The sequence below is a fragment of the Syngnathus scovelli genome, chromosome 14 (assembly GCF_024217435.2).
Source record: "Syngnathus scovelli strain Florida chromosome 14, RoL_Ssco_1.2, whole genome shotgun sequence".
Classification (NCBI taxonomy): Eukaryota; Metazoa; Chordata; class Actinopteri; order Syngnathiformes; family Syngnathidae; genus Syngnathus; species Syngnathus scovelli.
The window spans coordinates 10,951,043-10,974,410 of record NC_090860.1 but is presented as its reverse complement, the minus strand read 5'-3'; the positions used below and the strand labels follow the sequence as shown (position 1 = coordinate 10,974,410).

The 23,368-nt window shown below is 41.8% G+C and overlaps 3 protein-coding genes and 1 long non-coding RNA gene across 6 annotated transcripts; 2 read left to right on the top strand and 2 right to left on the bottom strand.

Moving 5' to 3' along the window:
• The first annotated feature begins 1,718 nt into the window (after positions 1-1,718).
• Positions 1,719-13,986, top strand: stac (SH3 and cysteine rich domain). 2 transcript variants are annotated; one of them, XM_049739493.2, is made up of 12 exons: positions 1,719-2,123; positions 2,727-2,759; positions 3,710-4,028; positions 5,498-5,631; positions 6,936-7,017; positions 7,095-7,201; positions 8,072-8,153; positions 8,245-8,315; positions 9,659-9,756; positions 11,806-11,857; positions 12,277-12,414; positions 13,459-13,986. In XM_049739493.2, exons 1-12 carry the CDS (start codon positions 2,016-2,018, stop codon positions 13,555-13,557), a joined length of 1,323 nt encoding a protein of 440 aa, XP_049595450.1. In that variant the 5' UTR covers positions 1,719-2,015; the 3' UTR covers positions 13,558-13,986. The 2 variants fall into 2 exon arrangements, with proteins under 2 accessions (XP_049595450.1, XP_049595451.1); XM_049739494.2 differs by lacking the exon at positions 2,727-2,759 and having other exon boundaries at positions 1,721-2,123.
• On the bottom strand, positions 9,471-11,629 carry LOC125980436 (uncharacterized). Its single transcript, XR_007485653.2, has 2 exons — positions 11,206-11,629; positions 9,471-9,757 (listed from the first exon to the last, which is right to left on the bottom strand). It is a non-coding gene; the product is annotated as an uncharacterized lncRNA (long non-coding RNA).
• Positions 13,987-14,837: 851 nt separating the features above from the next.
• Positions 14,838-23,225, bottom strand: zgc:194887 (uncharacterized protein LOC571819 homolog). Of its 2 annotated transcripts, XM_049739502.2 has the most exons (4): positions 23,045-23,225; positions 22,830-22,972; positions 21,826-22,566; positions 14,838-15,501 (listed from the first exon to the last, which is right to left on the bottom strand). In XM_049739502.2, exons 2-3 carry the CDS (start codon positions 22,966-22,968, stop codon positions 21,872-21,874), a joined length of 834 nt encoding a protein of 277 aa, XP_049595459.1. In that variant the 5' UTR covers positions 22,969-22,972; positions 23,045-23,225; the 3' UTR covers positions 14,838-15,501; positions 21,826-21,871. The 2 variants fall into 2 exon arrangements, with proteins under 2 accessions (XP_049595459.1, XP_049595458.1); XM_049739501.2 differs by lacking the exon at positions 23,045-23,225 and having other exon boundaries at positions 22,830-22,995.
• Positions 15,416-21,712, top strand: LOC125980432 (muscarinic acetylcholine receptor M5-like). Its single transcript, XM_049739492.1, has 2 exons — positions 15,416-15,553; positions 19,246-21,712. Exon 2 carries the CDS (start codon positions 19,301-19,303, stop codon positions 20,837-20,839), a length of 1,539 nt encoding a protein of 512 aa, XP_049595449.1. The 5' UTR covers positions 15,416-15,553; positions 19,246-19,300; the 3' UTR covers positions 20,840-21,712.
• Positions 23,226-23,368: the final 143 nt, after the last annotated feature.

The window sequence follows — 23,368 nt, the reverse complement described above, 5'->3', positions numbered from 1 at the left end:
GGCACACTTTTAGATGACAGGCATTAAAGGGCTATTTCAAGCATTTAATAGAACGTGACATTTAATGTTCTTCCTTTTATTTGACGAGATAAGAGTGTTGGATCATCCAGTTTTTCCACTATATTGTATTCAAATTTGGAGACTGTGAGGGAGGGAAAACTTTGATTATTGCAACATGCTGGTGTGAGGATTTGATCATATGCTGCAACTAGATCAATTCTTTCAAATATAAATAGATATATTCGGATTTTCTGATGTTGAAAACTGTCCGTTCTGTCCATCGTTCCAAATAAATGTAAATACATTTAATTATAGTTGTTTAAATTTCATCTTGATTTTTTAGTTTTTAAAATTGACCAACTTTAATTACTTTTAAAAGCGACTTTATTATTACTATTTTTTCATTTTAGCTTAGTTTTAGAATTAGATTTTTTTTCATTGACTGAGCATAACAGATGGATGGATGAATTTGTACGGATTATAACTTCTATTTCATTTGTCTTTATCCTGCTCTCTTTTTTTTTTTTTCCCTTCGCCTATGTTAAGAAGCCACTAATTATAGTGATTTCTACACTGGTTTCGACATCTGGACGAGTCCAAAAATAGCTGGTACGGTGACGTGGCTGTTCGTACATCACAATAACGTGTGGAGAAGCTGCTAAATATTCAGAGTAGAGCTCTTGGAAAACAAGCGAGCGGCCCATTATTCACCACGTCATCAGCGTGAATACAAATGTCAATCAAAACACTCCATTCCTTGCCAACGCCTGTTTCCATGTTTCCTCGTCATCATTACTCCTCTTGAGACGCTGACCACATGTTTCACAGGGAACATTCTGCACTTCTGGGATATACTTTCTAAGAAAAGATGATGCTGTTTTTCCTCTCAAAGACATCATGTCCATTACGGTCCAGGTCTCAGTGTTCTAATCGCAGTGATAGTAGAAATAGCAGAGGTGTGATGAATTATTATTAATTAATTATTAATATATATATGTATATATATATATATATATATATATATTTATATATATTTATAATTTAAATTTTAACGTAATTTCGATCTCTTTGTGTGTCTTGGCATGTGAAGAAATTGACAATAAAGCAGACTTTGACTTGATATATATATAAATATATATATACTATATCATTATCTATAAAATATTATATATCTATATATCTATATCTATATATTTTTTTTTTTTCGAGGAGGGAATCGGAAGCTGAGCAGGAAGTGCTCAGTTGGCTCGTCGTGTGCGTGTCGGTGGGTGTTTGCGTCCCCGTCAGAGTGAGGAGGCTGCAGTCTGGCGCCTTCTTCCTCCATCCCACAATGAAACTTCAAGGACGTGGCGTCACAGGGGGAGGAAGCCTCGAGGGATGTCTCACTTCAACAGCCGCGCCTTATACTGCAAGAAAAGTATTTTCTTGCCCAAAAGACCGATATATTTCTTTCTTCTGGTGGACGTGGTGCTTCATAAAAGTTCAAATCATACCTTTCAAATTCATACTGTATCTTATCATACTTATGATAAATGAATAAATCACTGCTCTGTATTTAATATAAAGTCATCACTAAAAAAAAACAGCGCCACCTGCTGGCACAGATATACTTTCAAATGCTCTAATGTTGACTGGGAGCATAATTTCGTGTACGACCAAATAGATCCTCCCTCCTGTCCTCCCTCCCTCCCTCCCTTTCTCTCTCTCCAGCTCATAGTGGAGCACAGCATGCTTGTGGAGTCTTTACGCACCAACCAGAGAGGAAGAAGCTCACCACTCTCTCCAGCAACACCGGACTTTCTTTTCTCTTTACTTTCACTTTGGACTTGTTAACCACACCTTCTCGTGTGTTCCCATGTGATTAGTACGTCCTTTTAGGAGCAGGGCGCTTCTGGCTGACCCCTGCTCGGGTCACGGTGACCATCATGAACACGATGTAAACATTGCCAGGAGGAGGAGGAGAAGAAGAGGAGGAAACGCATTCTACTTTTTTTTTATATTTAGAAACTGAAATTATGATCCCGCCAGCCAACTCTGCCCAGGAGGAGAGTTGCGGGGGAAAAGAAGACGAGCAAGATGAGACTCCCAAATCCCCGAGCAACACTTCCAACCAAGAGACTAAGGTAAGGACTTCCTTAAAAGTTACTTAAAAAAAAAAATTCAACTTAAGTTTCGAGAGTAATGGCTCCAATAAATTCAAACCCTTTTACTTGACGACTTCTATGACCTCATTTGATCTCAAGGAACAAACAGTTTCTTCAGAGTGCAATTATTTGCAGCATTTGCTGCATTAGTCTGGCCTACGGGTCAAAAAGACCCGTACCGCCTCTCCTACCGAATGATGATGACTTAATTCATGTTCAATGTGTTACGCAGATCCAGCGTTGTTAAATTAGAAGCAGCTCTGTGTCAATCAAAAGGAATTATTACATTCAAGCCACAGTTTTTGGTCATGAGTATACCGAATGTGGTGACCAAAACCGGGTTTTCCAAACTACGACCCAAACAGGCCTCAAGTCCAAGTTTGGGCTACCCTGCGCTTCGAATCTTCCTCCATAAGGACTTACTTTAGTGGTCATTTTGGTGGTTGTAAATTATCTAAATATATCTGTCCTATAAAAGATGACGTACACAAGTACGCAGGCGAAAGGCTAAATAGTTCTACACAGTTCCCTGCACAGAAATAAAATTATATTTGTTTTTTCCCCCTTATCCCTTTTTGTAAGATTACTGCGAGGCCTGAACATCCCAAACGGAAGGTGAGACATGGTCATATGTTGACGCACATTCGAAACCCTCCTGTGATATTGCGGGTCAAAATGACCCCCCCCAAAAAATGCTTGTAAATTTATTTTTAATTCGCTCTTAATTCTGCACGCAGGAGGGTTAGTGCAATAATATATTTAAGCAACGCCATAAATTAACGAGCTCACCCAGTAGATTATGCTTCTCCTTAAGTCTCATTTAATGTGTTTTTGATGGTGCTACATTTGATTAGGTGACATCTTCATCCTTAAGCTCCCATGCTTCATGTGCCTTGCAAGTTCACAGCTATCAAGCAAAGCATGTGCTGCCCTTAAAACCATCCAATTATCTCCCGGGAAAACTTTGAACCGTGCATTTTAATGACTACAATTTCAAGAGCAAATATTGGAATTTAGATGGTAATTATATCTCAGTGCTCAGATCAGGGAAGGCCTCGTTGCTCCTGGCCACCCACCACAGTCGTGTGAGTTTGCCAAATTGATCAGTCATCACCCCGAGGATTTATTGATCCTCTCCGCAACGAAGCTTCAATGATAAACACTTGAATCTAGGCGCAATTTGTTTTGAATGATGCCATGCAAAATGTGTCATTTACATGAAAATAGGAGGGAGCATCTTCATGAGCAATTGCAAAAAAAAAATTCCTCTTGGTATTGTGCGGCTTAATTTGGACACAAAGCCTCATTAGGAGTTCTTCTCCGGCCTTCAGTTACGTCAAAACTGAATCAATTCCGTTGGATAAGAGCCCTTCAGTCTCATTACAGTAGCAAAGGGATTCTTTATAAAGCATCTGAAGGAGGACCAGATGAAATGAAGGCTTGTCATTGTGGAAGGTAATGAGATTGACAAACTTCATGGCCGGAGAGAACTACATTAGCGTCCTGGTGGGGAAGCTTTTTAGCAATTGCATTCCAAAGAGTCAATTGTATTTTGTTCCTTCCAGCTTCAGAAGCTCAAGCGTTCGTTGTCCTTCAAAACCAAAAGCATCCGCAGCAAGAGCGCCGACAACTTCTTCCGAAGCGGCGGCGACACCAAGACGGAGCTCCTCTCCGATGTGAGCGGCAGCACGGGGCACCTGTACAACATCGGCACCAGCGGCCCGCCTATCCCGCCCGTGCCCCCCGCCATCCCTTCTGCTCCTCCCCCCACGTCGCGTTCGCAGACACGCAACCCTCTGCAGGTGGACTCGGCCGGACATTGCTTCATGGAGCACATCTTCAAGAAGCCCACCTTTTGCGACGTTTGCAACCACATGATCGTAGGTATGGGGTTAGTTAACAGTACATGAATCCAAGTCAAGAGGTCAATTATGTAGCAACTTTAAACGCCCACCTGCTTCTTACATCACCATCTATCCGCCATTATAAGAATTGTAAGCATAAATTTAATCATAAATATGGAAGAATTACATCACAGCACACCAGTCTAAACATTTTGCTTTACAAAAACTATTTTATTTAAAGCTTGAGGTGAAAAGAAAATTTGATTTGGCGCAAAGTAAAAGTGAATTACATTCACTGGCATATAATAAAAATACCTGCACACCGAGCGACGCTGTGTTATGGATTGCAGCGAGTTGCTAATTAAATAAACACCTACGTGGGCGAAGGACATGTTTGTGTGTCTGACTGAGTGTGAAATGTAATTTACATGAGGGGAGTGTGTGTGTGTGGGGGGGGGGGTCGCTTGGAATAATAGTATTTTAACATCTTTAAACCAGTGAAGTGTTGTAATAAATGCAGTCAATTAGTCATTTGGGGGGGAGGAGGCGGGGCTTATTTTGTCAGCAAAAACAAACAAATTAGTCTACCGAACCTCGGCTAGGTCGATTTGTAGGTAGGAAGTATGAGGGCGGAAAGTAATACTGCTGGATTAATGGATCAATGCTATTCTGAAAGCCCCCCCCCAAAAAAAAATTGTGCTGGTGATATACAGAAATAAACAAAGAGGTCAATTTTCAAGTGTAGCATCACACATTTGTGAGAGTACAATTGCGCGGAGGAATATGTGAGAGGTCGTAAGAGTTCAAATTTGGGATTAACTCTCATACACTCTAAATACTCTCAAAATTACTACTGAACACACCGAGACCCCCCCCCAACCCACCCACTATTGCCAAGCTGTCAGTTTGTGGTCCGAGCGCTAAACTGCTAGCATGGAGGCGTATTGTTTCCACGTTGGAGTGAGTCACACCAAACGAGCTGATCGACAGCAGGGGCATGTGTGTGCTATCACTAACTGTTTTGTATAAAAGTACCTCAAAGTAATACTTAAATAAAAGTATATTGTTGCTTTGAGGTACGGGTAAATACGATTCACTAAACTTCATAATATGTAGCAGATTAGCGTAGCAGATTAGCAATTAGTGGGAGAGGGGGTAGAGCAGACGGTGTAAAAAAAATACGTTCTAAAAAATGTGATCAATAGTTGTCCACATTTTCACGTGGACAGAGCGTGGGCGGGGCCAGAGCAATTGCACACTGAGCAATCAATACACAAGCACAGACGCAGAACTATTAAACAAACTGACCTCCTTTGTGTAGGATGCGAGCAGTCGCCATTGACTGATGCGTGGTGGCTTCTGATCTCGCTTTAATGGAAAATTGGCTTTTTAAATCTATGTGCCGGCCTCTCCATCAACTGTGAAATTACATAAACATTATTTTTTTCGTACTGTGGGGGAAATGTCAACAGACTGCGAGCATATGTGAAACATCCATTTGTGTTTCAGGTACCACGGCCAAACACGTGGTGTTCCTGGCGGGCAACACGGCTAAACACGGGCTCCGTTGCAAAGCCTGCAAGATGAGCCTCCACCACAAGTGCGAGAACGGCGTCGGGCAGCAGCGCTGCATGGGCAAACTGGTGAGAGCGCCTGTCTTCATGAAATGTGCATCGCCTGGGATCACATTCGCATCCATTTCGTGATGTCATCACTATTGCCATTGGAGATGTTTGACTGACATTACAAACAAAATAATGAATTACTAAAACATATATCAACTTGAAATAATTAGTATTGGCTTATCCCTCACCAGAATGCGCATATTCCGAAATCACACTTTAGTGTATGTGTGAGTGTGCCGGTACATCTGCGACTGCCATCCACCCATCCTCGTCATCCTCTTCCTCCTCCACCTCCTCATTATATCATCCCTCTGCCAGTCAATCTGCAAGCTAATTGTCACCATGCACGCCACCGACACCAAACCTCTGACCCCCGCCGCCCCACGTCACCGCCGATCTATTAACGTCACAGGATGGATGCGACGATGCTTGACGGGCTTTGTTGTTGACCTCATTGAGGTCACAGTCACAATTTCTAAAGTTTTTATGAAGCAAACCAAACAACATAAACTGCCAACCAATGCGAGTGAGACTTTGGAATGTTCCTGCAGCCCTGGACAAAATATTTTCGAATGTCAAACCTATTTTTATTTCCCATAAACCTAAACAGGAAATCTTTTTGTAAAATGATTTTTGATCATTGTATTACAAGCTCATCCTGTTAGGGAATGAGTGGAAAGAGAGCAAGGAAGTGATTGGCTCTCAGGAGTGGAAAATCAGGTTGAGAGGTTAAAGAGGACAAAGTTTCCCCCTGTGGGATTGGACTCTAAATTTGCCTCTCTTAACTTCTGCGGGCATGCTTGTTTCCCTTCAGCCTGAGAACGCTAAGCAAAAGCTCGGACATCTATTGCGTCACTGACGGACATAACATTAGGAATATCTGTTTTTATGAGCTAATATTTATAGCGCAGTTTGGTTTATTGTTGTAGTTTGTGGTAAATAATGGAAGATCTCAGTTGTCCTTATTGGAGGTCACACAACTTTACTCTCCCGCTTTACCGAAAGCCATCTGTAGATTTAGACGGATGATTTATGACGGTCATGCATGATTTAAGGCGGTAATCATTCACTTTCTTTTAATTCACATTTAATGTCATTTCCCGCAAAGGTGATATTCCGACTTCTCATTCCCATCGCTTATCCATTAGCTTGCTCGGCGACCGAGACTATTTCTATGACTTCATTTGCACCGAGGTCTTGGTCTGCTGCTATTTCCATCAGTGCTTGTTATTAACTGTTTTGGTTTGATGTTTTGAGACTTGGGCTGGTGCCAAAATAGCAATATTCCATTATTATCATTGTATTGTTGTGTTTCTTGCCAGCCTAAAGGCTTCCGGCGGTACTACAGCTCGCCGTTATTAATTCAGGAGCAATACGGCTGCATCAAAGAAGTCATGCCCATTGGTGAGTGGCCTAACTTACTAAAAATTCAATTTATTGACAAGACTTTTTAAATACCCATTTATTTTCTACCACTACAGCTTGCGGGAATAAAGTCGACCCCGTCTACGAGGCCCTCAGATTCGGAACGTCGCTGGCACAAAAATCCAAACGGGCCAGTGGCTCCGAATCTCCACAAAGAAATTCGGTAAGGTCATTCAAAGTTGATTGGTAATATCTTTTTGAAACATTCCATTAGTTCTCCTCACTACAGTATGTCGTGGAGAGCCATGCATCTCACTGTCGGTCCACCTCACACACTTTGTTTATTTGGTACCGCTGCCTTTGACAAGTTGTAGCTGATGGAGCAAATAGATACCACCTCAGCGGAGTCATAAACACTACCAATAAAGGCATTCTGGTCTTAGCGGTCATGAACGGAGCTGTCGTGCTCATGTTACAGCCCTCGAGATGAATTGGACTGATTATAAACGCTCTCAGGCCTCCTCTGCGCATGGAACGGTGACATTTTATTGTACAGTGTGGGAAAATAGACGATCACGAATCACTTCATCGTCAGAAAACTCTTAGGGCTTAATTTATTACGATCCCCAAAGAGTGGATGCTAAATTGCTACATGCTAGTTTTGCCCCGCTAGGCTGTTTCAGTGACACACGAAGGTATGAGGATGCTATGCAGGAACAGGAACACGGACTCAGCAGGAACAGGGAAAATTGGACGTTGGGGAAATTATTCCAATAAACAACACTGGTATGATTGACGAGTGCATACTAATTTTGCAAATGAATCACGGCGCTGTATTACTTATGTAGTTTTCCTCCGCTGGATTTGTGCCACTGTATAATGACAATGGAAAAGACAGTCAAGCTGTTTGTGCAGCTGTGTGTGTGCGTGTGTGTGTTATGGAAATAGTATACGAATGCAAGCTCGGAAACATGCTCTGTCTACACTCACGGGGCCTTTGTTATTTGCCGTCACTGACCATTCCCGCCGCTATGATTCCGTTAAACGTATTGTTGTTTTAGGATTGTCGAATTGAAATCAGATTTCTTTGCAGACCAGTGACTTGGATAACGTCCCGGAGGAAGCGGTGGCTCACGGCAGCCGCCAGGCACTGTCGAGAAAACACAGCGATGATGGTGAGGGTTGTGGAAAATTTTAGATTTTTCACGATTCTGCGATTCACCGAATGAGGGGTTTGCAATTTATCGTGTGTATATTTTCACTTAGTTTTCACGGTTCTGGAAAACGGGGCTGAGCACTACCGACATCAGCCGGAGAGAACACCCCACGATTCTGAGGTGAGAAATATTTAGAATCCATTTGTTCGCTACGCTGGCGAGTTGAAAAATGCAGCCTCGCATCACTCATCTTGAATGCCCTCCGCCATTACCGCTTCGGTTCCCAGGAAATGGAGGGAAAAGTTCTTTTTCCTGCGGTAACAAATCAAATTGGAGCTGACACAAGCACGGCAGACTTGCGCTGATGGAGCCAAGGCTTGACCTCACTGGTTGCGTCTGCGGCTCTTCCGTTACTTTATTCTCTGAAGGCAACAAAAAATATCAACTCCTGTAGGGTGATGATGAAAATATCATTGGGAGCTTTTTTATTTTTTTTGCCTGATGGAATGCGCAGAGGAAAGTTTTGAGTGCATTTTTGTTTTTTGTTCAGCATGTTTATACCTCGTTATCAGTGGAAATACACCACAGATATTTCAGCAAACATAATAGTGAATAAATAACCATACAAGGAAAATACACAAACGTCCGCTCGCTTCTCAAAGAAACTCGAATGCATGGTGCTGGGCGGGTCGAGCACAGCTGGCGGTGCACGGTTAGTGCGTCCTCCGACGGGTCCATTAGCAGAGACAGATGGAGGCGTGCTGGGAAAATGGTAATTCAACCGATTGGGTTCACTCAAAGAAAAAAAATTGTAATTTGAGTGATAGATGATATATAATCACACTCGTATATTCTCAAACATTGGGACAATGATGAAAACAAATCTAAATATAGCTTTGGCACACGTTATATTTACAAGATTAGCCGCAATCTGTTCCTTTGAGTTAAAATACGATGAGAGGCGGGCACACAGGAAGTTGTCAGAAAAGTGTTGTCCCAATTAGCACCCATCCACAAAATATATATATATTTTTTCCGCTGTTGTCAGTTCTGTCACAGTTAACTCCAGTGTGGGGATCTGCTTGCTACATTTCACACTCCTTGAAAAGTAGATGTGTTTGGTAGCGGGGCGAGGGGTGGAGGGGGGGGTGACAGTGAAACACAGGTGGTATTTTTACAAGATGGCAGAACTTTGCTTTCCTTGAGGCACCAGGTGGTAATGAAGCCATGTTGTCATCCACAAGGAGTGGCTGATGGATGACTTGGAAGCAGGCACAAGGCAAATTGCTTGCGTGGCCTCCGGGGACAGGAAATGAGAATGATGAAAACAAAAACGACATCAAATGGCAAAAGTTTATTTGAAAAAAGCCACTTGGCAATCTTGATGCCGTTAAGGTCTGAACGATACAGACTCAAAATTGTTGTTCAGGTGCTGCGTGGGACCCGCCAGCTCATGCGTGGTTGTTGTTGTGTGTCTGTGTGTGTGTGTGTGTGTGTGTGTGTGTGTGTGTGTGTGTGTCTAGCTGGAAGACAGCCAGCTTCACCAAGATGCACTCCGGCTCAACACCTACGTGGCCTTGTACAGTTTTACTGCCCAGGAGAGCCATGACCTGGAGATGAGGCTAGTTTGCAAAACACACACACACACACACACACACCTCTTTCAAAAATACTCACAGGTGAAACAGTATTATTTAAAAAATATATATAAAAAATATTTTCTGCTAGTGTCAAAACGCCCGATCATGGCCACCGCACGCTTTGACATACTTTTAAAACAGGAAACGAAAGTCATCACGTGCAGTCCTTCATCTCAAGCATCAATTTGTTCCTCTTCCCACAAAATTACTCAAATGGATTTAAAGACATGAGTGTACTCTCTCTGACGCACACACTTGTGTAATTCACAAGTATGATACCTGTGTTCCGCGAACGGGTTCTAACACAATCACTTGAAAATTATTAAAAATTATTAATTTTACTTGCAAGTGAGAAAATTCTACTTGTGCTTGATTATGTGATTACTTCCATAATTTTGTGATTATAATGATGATGAGAATAGGCAAGTCCAACTACTTGAGAAATTTCCACCCGGTCCTTTTCTGAAGATGCTTTTTGCATCTTTAGATGTGGATTTTTTTTTTCTGTTCGCAGTGAACCGTATTTTGTCAGTAATAGTGATTATTACCAGGATAAAGATGCACTCCAACAATCACAAGAGGTGGAAATAAGGGAAATGACGTAAAAACCCACATTTTCCTCAGTCGAGTTGTTCCTTTTCCTTTTTTTTTTTTTTAGTGCATTAAACTTTGCCAACAATGACTGCAAACAGATGCTTGTAATTACTATGGCGCAAAGTGATTCACGATTTTCCTGGAAAAGAAGAATTCCTCGCCGTAAAACGGATTGTTGACAATGACATGATAGACACCTTTGTTTCTGACTGGGTTAGCTACTTTCTTCACAAATACGGTCACTTAGTTCTTATATTCATCCTTGTTGAATTGAAGTTTTGATATTTTAATGCACCACTTGTGTTTTTTTTTTTTTAGTTAAAAGAAATGACATTTGACATGTGGAGCTATAATAGCTACCTTGAAAATAATAGTGACTAGAAAAATGGTGGAATGTTCTTCAAATAGGGCAGGAATAGAAACATCTTTTGAAATGTCAGTTAAAAAATGATTTAAAATTTTAGAATGCCATCTTAGTTTTTAAAAAAAAGTTTAAACCTACCAAAAATAATATTTAGTGGCAGCTAGCATGCAAATGCTGGATTCCATTGTGCTACATCCATTTAATTAAATAAAAAGATATAGTTTCAAAGTAAATATGCCCCAATTACTAAATTTAGAAAACACAATATTTCTGTAACTTAAGAATAAATAGACAGACAGCGAGATATCAAATCACAAATTGTTTTAGCTATAAAGTGTTTCAGAAGAGAAAACAAATACATAAATACAACCCATAAATACAACCAGACCTTATAATGATAACGTTAAAAGACTGTTCACAGGACGTCCAGTAGGTGGCGCCCTCGTCATAAGAATAAGCGTACTGTACTCACAGTTCTGCAGACGACGTGACCTTCCAGTGGAAAAACAGTTTCCACAAACGCTCCACTGTTCTGTGAGGAATCATTTGTTGTCCATCTCCTCTGGATGTCCAAAGTCTTCCACAGTCTTTGTTCACTCCTCTGACGTAGCTTTCGCCATTAGCTCGTCCAGCTAACAAAACGGCTAGCTGTCGCTAACTAGCCGGTTATGCTAACTGTGCACTGGATGCAATTAGGTTTTGACTGCAGTGCAATTACGTCGATAAATCCGAGCACTCTGAAGTTTGTTGGTGCTTATAGTGTCCCCTTTTTAGCGTTGTGTTAGTTGAGTGCTCCAAGAATGTTTTGCACAAACATTTAACACGATTTATATCACTTTTCCCTTCAAAACGCCCATTTTACCTATCCTTCACTCTGATTGGCTCTACATCTCTGACGTCAGGTGAGACAGGTGTAATTAAGACATTTCAGATACAATAAAATGAATGTAAATAGAAATTTCAAATAAAATGAACATTATACAAATGTTTTCCATACTAAGGCTCTCATTTTTTTCAACACAAAATAGACAAATCGTTTACAAACCGTCCATTGTTTTGCCTCTTATTGCAGGGCAGGTGACCGAATTTTACTTATTGACGAATCCAACGGTGATTGGTGGAAGGTAAGCGTTAAATTCCCTTCACACACTGTGATATCTTGGGCCTATTAGTAACGATTAATTGTTTTGGATTATTTCCAAGGCAATGATAATAACTGTGTTTTCCCCAAGCACGATTAAATGAACCTGGAAGAAATGAATTGATTGATGAACTGAGCAGTCAGTCAATGATCGCAGCAGAAAAGACGGGAAAAGAGAGTTTGTGTGTACGGAATCCTAATAAAGGAGATAAGAGGCGGCATGCTGCTAGCAGACCACGAGCGAACTCATTGTGCGTTTCTCACTGCTGCTTCTCATCAGGCTGTGGATAAACACACACATCTGGCCTCTTTTGAGAATTTCGCCAGTAAAACCGATAATGTGGAAGCGGACAAAAGAACAACAACTCACATATCATCTATCATCTGTTTGATATTTTCCAGGGGGTGATTGAGGACAGGATCGGTTTCTTCCCGGCATCCTTTGCGCATCAATTGCGGGTGGGGGATCAGGTTTTCAGGTGTAACAGGACCTTCATCGGCTGCAGGGAGCAGGGCCAGATTACGCTGAAGGAGGGACAGGTTGGTCTTCTTTTTAAACCTCTACCAAAAAAACCTGCACGATCCATACGGCTTTCCCCACAAACAAACATTTTTAGTCGTAAATAATAAACATAATATTTGAGATTGTCTTCGTTGACCCCGTTTTGAGGCCTATTAAGACAAGAAGGCAGCATTTTGTTCCTGCTGCTCCCAGGAATCCTTTTTTATCACTCACTCTTGCATCATCACATCACAATTTTTTTTTTGTGGCCCCCGCATATGACTTAAAATATGCATGTTAATGAGTGGTCCCTTTTTCCCACAATGCTTATGGCGGGACTCTGGAGAAAAATCAAGCGAGCAAACCCAAAGAGGAAAGGAAGCCACAGAATACGAGATTGGTGTGTTCCCTAAGAATTTGGCGTAATGTGATCACTTAAGGAGAGCACAGATTTGCTCAAAATGATCTGGAACATTTCAGTGTGTTTGTAACGGCACTTGAGAGCTCCTTCAATTTGGACTTGAAATGTTCTAACCTATTCCTTAGTTGGAATAAATTAGACCATTTTTATCCTGAACGTGCAGCAAAGTCATACACTGACTTTAACTTGAAGTACATTTTTTAATGAATTAGGAAGGTTACATGAAATAGTTTGAATTTATGAGACTGTTGAACAATTGTCAACAATAGAGCGACAGTGCCCTCTGCTGGACAGAGTTTGTAATGACGATATCGCGTAAAGTACCGTACACCATTTATTTAAATACAGTATTTTTTAATTCACATTTTTCTATACTATATAAAATTGTAATTTAGGTAATTCAACTAAATGTTTTCAGTTTTGCTATCACAACAAAGAAGAGTTTACAGAACCTTGTCTTGAACCCCACTTTAAATAAATAAATAAAAACAACAGCTAATTTATTTGGAGCAAGTAACTTCCTTGCTTTATTTTGCTAACTCCCACAGTTGCCATAAATGTCAATAATTTATAAATTCCGACTTAAATTGCTATTTTTGACTCGGAAAAAAATCAAAAGTGACAGAGTTAACTATAATTCATGACTATCTTCTCCCACCAGATCTGTGTGAGCAGTGAGGACGAAAGCAACGGCTTCATCAGGGTGGCAAGCGGCAAGAAACGAGGCTTCGTGCCCTGTGACGTTCTCGATATTATGTGAGGCGGAAACAAGCTCGAGAGGTGACGAGCGAGGGATGGCCGCGTCCGCTGGACCTGAAGGACAAACGAGGTCAAAGCTGCTTATGAGGTGGGACGGCTGATGTCTTCATGGCAAAAAGTGGACGAGAAGCAGGACAAGTGGTGCCTTGTTTGTTTGGCTGCTATCACTGGATTTCATTTTTTCATTTAGACTTTCAACAAAGCCATAAAATGGCTGGCTTTTATTGAGTTGTGGATTGCATTGTCCAAGAAAAAAAAATGTCATCAATAAAGTTTTACTCCAGGAGGATGGAAATGGAAGAAAAAGAAGAAAGTTGTAACGTTAGGCAAATGTGTGCATATTTTTTTAAAATAATCATATTTTGAAAGTTTTGAGGAAAAAAAATCCACTATCTTACAAAAATAAAGTCATTTTCTTCTGAGTTAAAAAGTTTTTCATAAAACATCATGTTTTGACATTTCAGTCAAATCTGAAAACTATTTACTAAATCCAAATTGTTCCAGGAGGATCTTTTTTTTTTCTCAGAAAAACTGAATGCAGAGAAAATTGTAATACTTAGGTAATTGTTTTTTATTCTCACATAACTAAGTTAAAATGGAACGCATATCACTATAAATGCTAATTTTTGGACCATTTATTTCCAGCAACACACAATGAATTTGAAAATATTTTACCTTTCCAGTTCCAAGCTATAACTTTGGCCGTACAGAGGATCTGGCTCATATTAGACAGTCCAGCACCCATCATCCGGATTAAAACATACACGGACCTCAGCGACAACCAGTGCTGCTGAAATAATTAATTCCTTGGTTAGCACACACACACACACACAGACACACACACATGCACAAAACATCTGTCAGTCCTTATCTGCTGCGGCCATGTCAGCGCTCTCCCATGTGAGGACAAAAGCAATGCTGGTGTTTTACGGTCCACACGTCTGCCACACTGCCTTGGCCTCCATCATGGTCAAACACCACGCAGGAGATAAGCAGGACTCCTCTGATCTGACGCCTCGTGTCAATTTTTTTTCTTTTTCTGAGTCACGAAAGCAGGTATTGGAACAGCTAACAGCTAAAATACATTTTCTAGTTGTTAGTCATATTAGAATCACTAATCATAAGACTTTTTTGTGTACTTTTTGAAACGCCCTATGATGCCACTAGATGGCGCCAAAGTCCCTTAAAAATTGAAAGTAGCACAGTAAATCTGTCAAAGTGATGCATCTCGACAAAGAGACCCATCTTTGGAGGTTAGGGAGGAGGTAAGTTTAGCCTGGGTTGTTATAGGGGAGTTTTATTTACATGAGCACTTACGTATGGACATACTCTGTAATTTGTAGGAAAATTATTTGTAAAGTGAGTTTACATTTAAATGATAAGAACTTCTACTTCAATAGACAATTGTTTAAAATGGCGTCCAGCTTCGGCGGGGACCGCTGTTTAATCTGACCACAATCGACCCCGCCCCTCCCTCCCTCTTTCCTTCCCTCCAACCATGCACCCTCCACCTTCTTCCACTCTGTGCGGCTCAGGAGCTGCGTGCTCACTGTCCCGAAACATGATGAACCAGTCGCCCCTGTGGGAATTTTTGCTCCGGGCGGCGTGCAAGCACCAGCTCCCTTTTGTGTCCCTCAGCCACATGCAACTTCCTCATCATCAGTAGTGGCAAGAGAAGAAGAGGAGGAGGAAGATGGAGCAAAAAAGCAGCAGCTGGTTTTGTTAAAAGTTCACCTTTGACTCCATGCTGAAAACAACTTGGGAATATTTGGACTTCTTGTGGTTGGCAGCTGATGGTGTGGAGCAGGCGCGGTTCTCTCCTCCTCCCTCCTCTTCATCCTCCTCCTCCCATTTGCTCACATTTTGCCTCCAAGTCAGCGGGATTCCTCAACCTCTCCGACTGTGTTTTGAACCTCGAAAATGCACTTGACCCCCAGAGGACTTCCTGGAAAAAACAAAGGGATTAACCGGCAAGGCTCATTCTGACCTCTGCCTCTGTGAGTATTTTTTATTTATTTTTTAAATCTTTGTGTGTCATCGTCTTAGGCGACTCGGAAGTGATTAATAATGCACTTCTTGATGACTGCTCAGAGGCTTTGACCCGGATTTGACAGGAAATAGCAGCACAAGTGCATGTCTGAGAGGTCTCACTAGCATGGATTATTAATGTGCACTTTTACCTCATTGAATACTCACGGAAGGTGTGTGTGTGTGTGTGTGTGTGTGTGTGCGTGTGTGTGTGTGTGTGTGTGTGTGTGTGTGTGTGTGTGTGTGTGTGTACCCTCTTGGAACACCTGCTGTATCACAAAAAAGTGGCACGAATAGTAAATACTGTACGATAAAGTCAGCTGATGTTTTAAATGTGATATGATCAAATGCATGTTAATACATTTTTAATAAATGCGCCTTATCATTTTGAATTATGAATTAGTTTGAAGGAAAGTGCAAAATCTCCCCTCCTCTTTTTGTTTCAACGACAGAACAAATGAGGGTCAGGCAATAATTTGAAGTCTGTTCAGTTTTCATGGATGATTTGTTTTATAAATTGAGGAAATCACTTTTTATTCTTTTTACAAATTTCAATCCAATTTAGGGCCATTTAAAAGATGGGTTTATATTTTATCACACTGAAGTAAATGCTTAGATATGAGTAGCCAATACCTACAATATATTCACATGAATATTGCTATAAAAAAAAAAACAATAACAAAAAAAAAAATCAAATTCATGCACGTAATGAGGTTATTCATGTATGCACGTTGCGAGGCAGGAGCAGAATAGCCGGAGGCACAAACACGGCATAGCAGACGCACACTCACAGACTCATATTTAGAAAGTGAGTCAGAGCACATTGTCGTTTCCACGACGGTACTTTAAGACAATCTTCCACTGAATAAACGTTATATATTTAAATATTCCTTGAAGCAGTTGCTAATTCAGCTGATATTTGACGACAAACTGTGCAGCAACACATTTAGACAATCAATAGTCATAGATTCTTTATCCTCTATGATCGGATGGGTAAATGATTCACAAAATTAGCCTGAAAATAAATCAAATCTAAATAAGAAATCAGTATTATATCTAAAAACGTTACAATTATATTCCCATTTCCAATTTTGCGGACCACCTGCAGTATCACCACGGACCATTAGAGGGCCGCGGTTGACAATCCCTGCTGAAAAAGCATTAGCACAAATTAATGCTTCATTTGCATTTGTTTTCTCAGCATTAGAGTCATTAAATGCCACCAAGCACTACCGGAGAGTATTTTACATTGCATGCTTGTGTGCTCCGACATTCATGATTACAATATTGTTTCTTCTCCAGTGCACACAATGCATTTTTCAGGTGCTGTTCGACATTGTCACATACGACTGTGGGCACAAGTGTTCACCATGGGTCAGTGAGCTGACTGCAGAATGTAATAACCATTGTGCCAGAGACCTCTGGGCTTCTTTGTGCGTGGCACACACACGCCTTTTTAATCTCTTCTCCTCCATCTCTCATCTTCCGACCTTCCTTGCACAAATGCCAAACATATGCGATCAGCGCGCTCCAATTTGTCGTGCTGCCGCGGCCCCCAGTGTGGAGAAGGTTATTAAGCATGACGTCCCAGGGATGGGAGCGATGAGATGACCACAGAAGATGAAGAATTCTATCACTTTCGCTTGACTTTGAAGGAAACTTAAGCATTACTTATGCATATGGGCCTAATGCAATATTTAAGTTGATACCGCCTGGATGTCATGAGGATGAATCTGTAAGGTATTTTCGAAAAAAACAATCGAGTCATCCATTCCTGATTTGAACGTGTAGTTCCCTGACACGAGTAAAATCCATCTTGCGTGACATATCCCTTCACTTCATATATTACCTGCAGACAGAAATCAGGTCTCTGCAGACGGGCATCATATTCCTCCAATGACCATGCCACTGAATGTTTTTTTTTTTTGAAAATTGGAATATGCATGAAGGAAGTGCATCATCATCATCTTCTTCATCATCATCACACATGGCTGTGCTGTAAATCATTCATTCACAAATCAAGGGAGGGCACACAATCCGCAGAATGACGACAAACTGAGTCATGATCATCAGCAGCTGCTTTTCTGCAGCAGGAACTCGCGCCTCTTTCACTCAAATCAAACGAATTAAGTTGAATTGTACGAGTGGTTAGTTGGCACTATATGTGGCCAAATGACACTATAATTATAGATAACGGCATGAATGGTGACATGGCAACCTTCTGAACCGGCACAAACAGCGCTTGCCCAATCACGTCACTCCCACGTTTCACTTTCATGCAAACTCACTTTAGTTCCAAATCATTTGCTGGAAACCCACACAAAAACAATTCTTGCAAAACTAATTTTTATGGAAGCTAATTATATTCCTTCACTTATAATGAGGACGGATTGGATTTTTAATACATCATCTATCTTTCTTCTCGCTGGAGTGTGTGGGATTATGTGCAATGTGCTTGCTATTAGGTAAATTAAAAAAAGCCGTCCACATGAATTATTTTGAACACATTATTATTTTATGTGTTATTGCAGTAGGTTATTAGGGGCATTTATATTTGTGGTGTGATGTATATTGTCACGCCGAACCAGACTTCATATTTTCTGGATCCTGTAAGGGGACAATTTTTTTTACAGTGCCATGACAAAAAGAAAGAAATGTCTTATTAAGTTTGACCGCTTTAATAAAGAAAAAAAAAACAGACGTTCTTTTAATGGCTCAGTCTAATGATGAGAGATTTAAGTGATGTGATGTGAAATGTTGGACAACAAGGTGAGGTCCAATCCAATTCCTGGTTGAGGACCCCCCCTGGAGATGGGAATGTTATTTGTTTGAGCCTCGGGCTACTGCTGGAGCTGTCAAATCAATCCAGATGCATGAGAAAGTCGCTTGTCAAATTGCGGTATTTTGCTAAAATATTGCATTTTGAACACACGTGTCGAGAAATGCGGAGGTGCTACTCAAGGATAGCTTGAAAATATCAGGTTCTGGTGCTCAAACTTAAGCAGGTGTGTGTGAGCCTGAGGGTGCAAGTTAAATGTTACCCTCTACGGGAACACCAATGAAAAAAATAATAATCTCATGGCTATGAGGGGAGAAGATTGAGGTCTCTGTAGATTCAATATGCAAATTTAATCAGCACATTATGAAATTATGCTTTCTTGTAGGTCATGAAAAGCACAGCATATTATTTTCAAGTAGCTCCCTCACCCATGATAAATGTGTGTGTCAGTGGAGTCAAAGTGAGACTGCTCACATGAGGGCTCAATGGCGCTATCTGCTGGCGGAAGAAATTACATGGCTTTGGAAGGCTACATTTAGTTTTGAGGATGTTGCACTGCAGTTTCTCCAGTGTTTGAGGGCTCTGAGAAGATTTGCTTTACATAAATGCTGAAATCTGATTGGACAAAAACATCCACATACAACCATAAATAAAAAATACTACAAAATAAAGAGAGTAGGCTGATGTAGACTGAACAAATAATTTTATTTGTAATTATTTCCTACATGGAAATACACTAAATCCATAATATTTAGCAAAAATTTCCATCAAAAGGGCATTGTTAGTGCTCACCAGTTTGAAATATCGCCATCTAGTGGCTACAAAATGCATTTTCCTTAATAACAACGTTTCTCCCCAATCCCCCTTTTTTTTTCTTAACAGGAAATGTCAAATTCAACGCGTCTCTTTGTGGTGCGGTGCAACTAAGCCCACAAGTATGGAAGCTGCGCATGCTCCAAATGTCACAGTAAACAACAGCACAATGGATATCCAAGTGGTCACGCACAATCTCTGGGAGGTGGTCGCCATAGCGACCGTGTCAGCCATTGTAAGTCTCATCACCATAGTGGGGAACATCCTGGTGATGCTCTCCTTTAAAGTCAACAGCCAACTCAAGACGGTGAACAATTACTACTTGCTGAGTCTGGCGGCTGCTGACCTCATTATTGGTGTCTTCTCCATGAACCTGTACACCTCCTACATCCTGATGGGTTACTGGGCCTTAGGCAATCTGTCATGTGACCTGTGGTTGGCTGTGGACTACGTGGCCAGTAACGCCTCAGTCATGAACTTGCTGGTGATCAGTTTCGACAGATACTTCTCAATCACCAGGCCTCTCACCTACAGAGCCAAAAGGACTCCGAAGCGGGCCGGGATCATGATCGGCTTAGCCTGGCTGGTGTCTCTTGTTTTGTGGGCACCGCCTATCCTATGCTGGCAATATTTTGTGGGCAGAAGAACCGTCCCCGAAAGACAATGCCAGATTCAGTTTTTCTCAGAGCCCATTATAACGTTTGGAACCGCTATCGCAGCGTTTTATATCCCCGTGTCAGTCATGACTATCCTCTACTGTCGGATCTATAAAGAGACAGAAAAACGGACCAAGGATTTAGCGGAGCTTCAGGGAGCGAATCAGTCCACACAACCCGACGTCGCCCGGGCACGGATCAGCCGATCGTGTTTTAGCTGCAAGCTAAAATCTGCGGAAGATCGCACCCAAGCCTCATGGTCATCCTCAAGCCATGCCGCCAAATCCACCGCCTCCACCAATGAGGAGTGGTCCAAAACCGGTCCCATGACCGCCTCTAATAGCTACGCGTCCTCAGAAGATGAAGACAGGTCCACCTTGCAGCCCCCTTTGGGGAACCAAGTTTGCGAGGGTGGTAAGAGCGTGGCAGGGAGCGAGAGCGAACAGCTAAGTAGCTACGACGAGGACAGCTTCTTCCAAACGCCGCCCAAAAGCAACTCCCAGAAGAGTAGCAAGTGCGTGTCGTACAAATTCAAACCCGCCACCAAAGACGCCTTGGCCCCGCACCGGGGCAAAAACGGCGATGCCAAAACCGGGTCCCCCTCGGCGGAGTCGGTCAACGCTCCGGCCGCCCATTCGGCGTTCAAGGATGTCACGCTGAAGAACCAGATGACAAAGAGGAAGAGGATGGTGCTGATTAAAGAGAGGAAGGCAGCGCAGACCCTCAGCGCCATCCTCCTGGCCTTCATCCTAACATGGACGCCGTATAACATCATGGTGCTGATATCCACCTTCTGCTCGGACTGCATTCCCGTGTCCCTGTGGCACCTGGGCTACTGGCTATGCTACGTCAACAGCACCGTCAACCCAATGTGCTATGCCCTCTGCAACAAAACTTTCCAAAAGACCTTCCGCATGCTTCTACTCTGCCAGTGGAAGAAGAAGCGGATTGAGGAGAAACTCTATTGGTACGGACAAAACCCAATGGTCGGTGCCAAACTTTCTTGAAGTATTTTAGAAGCTGTAGGTTTTCAAAATGGAGGCCTCACCTACAACGCCCCATGAATGTTACATTACATCTTCTGTTGGTGCTCTAAAAAGCGACTTATTAGATTAGATTCCATTTTCACATAATTTAACAAACATAAAATAATCCTATATATCAAAAACATTATAACTACAACTGTTTAAAAAGTCCTTAGTGACATTTTAAGTCCTTTCCACGCTATCTGTGAGAGGCAGCCTGTCGCTACTTTGTCAGACATTTTGTGCCAAAACAAAATGGAGGGAGCCATATAAGAGATGGATTGGAACCACTGGCGGAGGTAGAGGGGGGGCCGCGGGGGCACTGCTGCCCCCCCAAAGATGGGGTTTGCGAATTTTTTTGTTTTGAGGACCTCCCAAAATATCTTTGGCCCCCCCTCAAGGAAAAATTCCATCTCCGCCAGTGGATGTCACCTGTTTAAAAGGGTTCAGCCCAGTTATGTTGCTAGTAATTGTTTCTGTCTGACATAATTTAGCTTCTAATTAACGTGCTGTTGTTTACAAGCACAGGCAGTTGTGGCAGCATCCTGTTTGCTGGGCACAATTAATTCTTAGTGCGCATCTTCACTGTATTTATACCACAGCACTCTAAATACAGCTCTCATCACAAAGTTGCTATTTGTAAATAGCCTTTTTTTTTTTTTTTTTTTAACTGAGGCAAAGCCAATATTTTTTTTTCCTTTTTTGAAAGACTCTTTCAAACCAGGAATTTAAAAGTATGTTTCCATTATACTGGATAGTGACGTTATGTACAAGGAAAGTTGTTTTTTGGTTTGTTGCTTTTATGCTTCTGTATAATGCATTTTCTTCAAATAAATGTCAATGTACTGCAGAATATATTGAGTCTTGATGTTAATTTGATTTTATCCATCTTATGTATTTATCTGGGACTTTTCTATTTTTAGTATTTAAAAAGCCTCCAGGAGAGCTTTTTTTTTTTGTACAATTACCTGATCGTTGTCCACAGCCCGATTGCATCTTCTGCTGAAAATCTTTTCATAGCTCATCCTTTTTGCAGTCAGCGCAATGAACAGCTTTAACCGTGTGTGACGGTTTCACCATCATCCATGCGTACTTGCACAATCGCTCTTTGTTGCAGTCCTTTTGCCAATAAATGACATTTCTTCGGTTCAGATTGGCACCAGCGCAGGCATCGTACCACCAACCTCCACCGGCCACTCCCTGGAACTCCAACTTGGCACAGTTCTGGAAGTAATTATCATTATCTCTGTCCTTAGTGGTGAATTTTTGATTATCGTGCAGGTAGTTCTCGGTGTCCTGAGTGAGTGCGTCCACGGCCGTGCCATGGAACAAACCCAGCCTTAACCTGTATCCCGATGACTCGCCCTGCACCAGGAAGGGATCGTACTCCCCCATTTTTGTCACCGCGTCTCGGTCCACGAGTTTCACTCCTAGTTTGTAGCGTGTCGGGCCTCCGCTAAGCTGGTGCAGGTATTCGTTCCCGAGCCAGTGATCGCCAGTGACGTCACCGAAACCTTCTTTATAGTCGGCCCACACTCGGTCAAAATTGACACTGCTGTTAACGGTGATGTGCTGGACTACAGTCCATCCTCCTTCCTGCATGGCGCAGAAGACCAGGATTGGGGCGTCCCCCGGTTGGATCAGGTACACGCCGTCTCTGGCGTGACCTGAAGAGCTCATGAGCATTTCGTGACAATCTCTCGGTAACGCTGCAGGTGACAATCAGAGATGTTAATTTGAAGAGATTTAATTGTAACACTGCGGGGGGCAATCAGAGATGTTAACTTAAAGAGATTTAATTGTACTCAGAAAATAAATAACATTAACCATGACTTTGAATGTTACATTTCATTTCAATTCTGTTATGACTATAAAACTGCTGACGCAGCAATTATGCAAAAATGGAGTTTCCTTCACATCAAATTTTAATCACAGAGGGGTTTTAACTATAATTGAAGGAAATAGGATTTACCTTTCATTCCATAATTCATGACCACATTATGCTGATCAGGAGGTAGCAGATGCAAATTCTCTGCTTGGAGATGCTCCATGTTGACTCCCAATAGACTCGGCAAGAGCAAAAGCACGAGGCAAACTTTAAATATCACCATCCTCCTGCAAGCACGTTTTAAATGCATCAAGCAGAAGTGACTATATGAAAAATGAGGCTTAAAAAAAATGTCTTACCTTCACTCAAGTCCCCCAAAAATCAGCAAGTCTTCACCCACACTGCAACTTTAATCAAGCACAAATATAAAGTCCACAAAAGTAATCTTGGCCGGACTTCAGCCTCGACTTGACATCACAATGGCAGACGCCAACCCTTCTGCTTATCTGTGTCAAGTCAGATAAAGCCACATGTGAGTAGTGAGATGAGTCAACTCATATCTCTCGCCAACTCAAATGCCTTCAAGAGCTTATAAGGCTGAAGTCCAGCTCGGCTTTGAGGCCAACAAGGTTCAGCTCCTGATAAGTGACATCTAAGCTCAAACGTATTCACGATTAAATATC

What these genes read in the sequence shown, in the direction of transcription:
- stac (XM_049739493.2), top strand. Translation starts at nt 2,016, where the DNA reads ATGATCCCGCCAGCCAACTCTGCCCAGGAGGAGAGTTGCGGGGGAAAA. An exon ending in GAACACCCCACGATTCTGAG is followed by an intron (nt 8,316 to 9,658) that starts GTGAGAAATATT and finishes GTGTGTGTCTAG; the next exon opens with CTGGAAGACAGCCAGCTTCA. An exon ending in CCAACGGTGATTGGTGGAAG is followed by an intron (nt 11,858 to 12,276) that starts GTAAGCGTTAAA and finishes GATATTTTCCAG; the next exon opens with GGGGTGATTGAGGACAGGAT.
- LOC125980432 (XM_049739492.1), top strand. Translation starts at nt 19,301, where the DNA reads ATGGAAGCTGCGCATGCTCCAAATGTCACAGTAAACAACAGCACAATG.
- zgc:194887 (XM_049739501.2), bottom strand. Translation starts at nt 22,995, where the DNA reads ATGCATTTAAAACGTGCTTGCAGGAGGATGGTGATATTTAAAGTTTGC. An exon ending in CATGAATTATGGAATGAAAG is followed by an intron (nt 22,567 to 22,829) that starts GTAAATCCTATT and finishes TGTCACCTGCAG; the next exon opens with CGTTACCGAGAGATTGTCAC.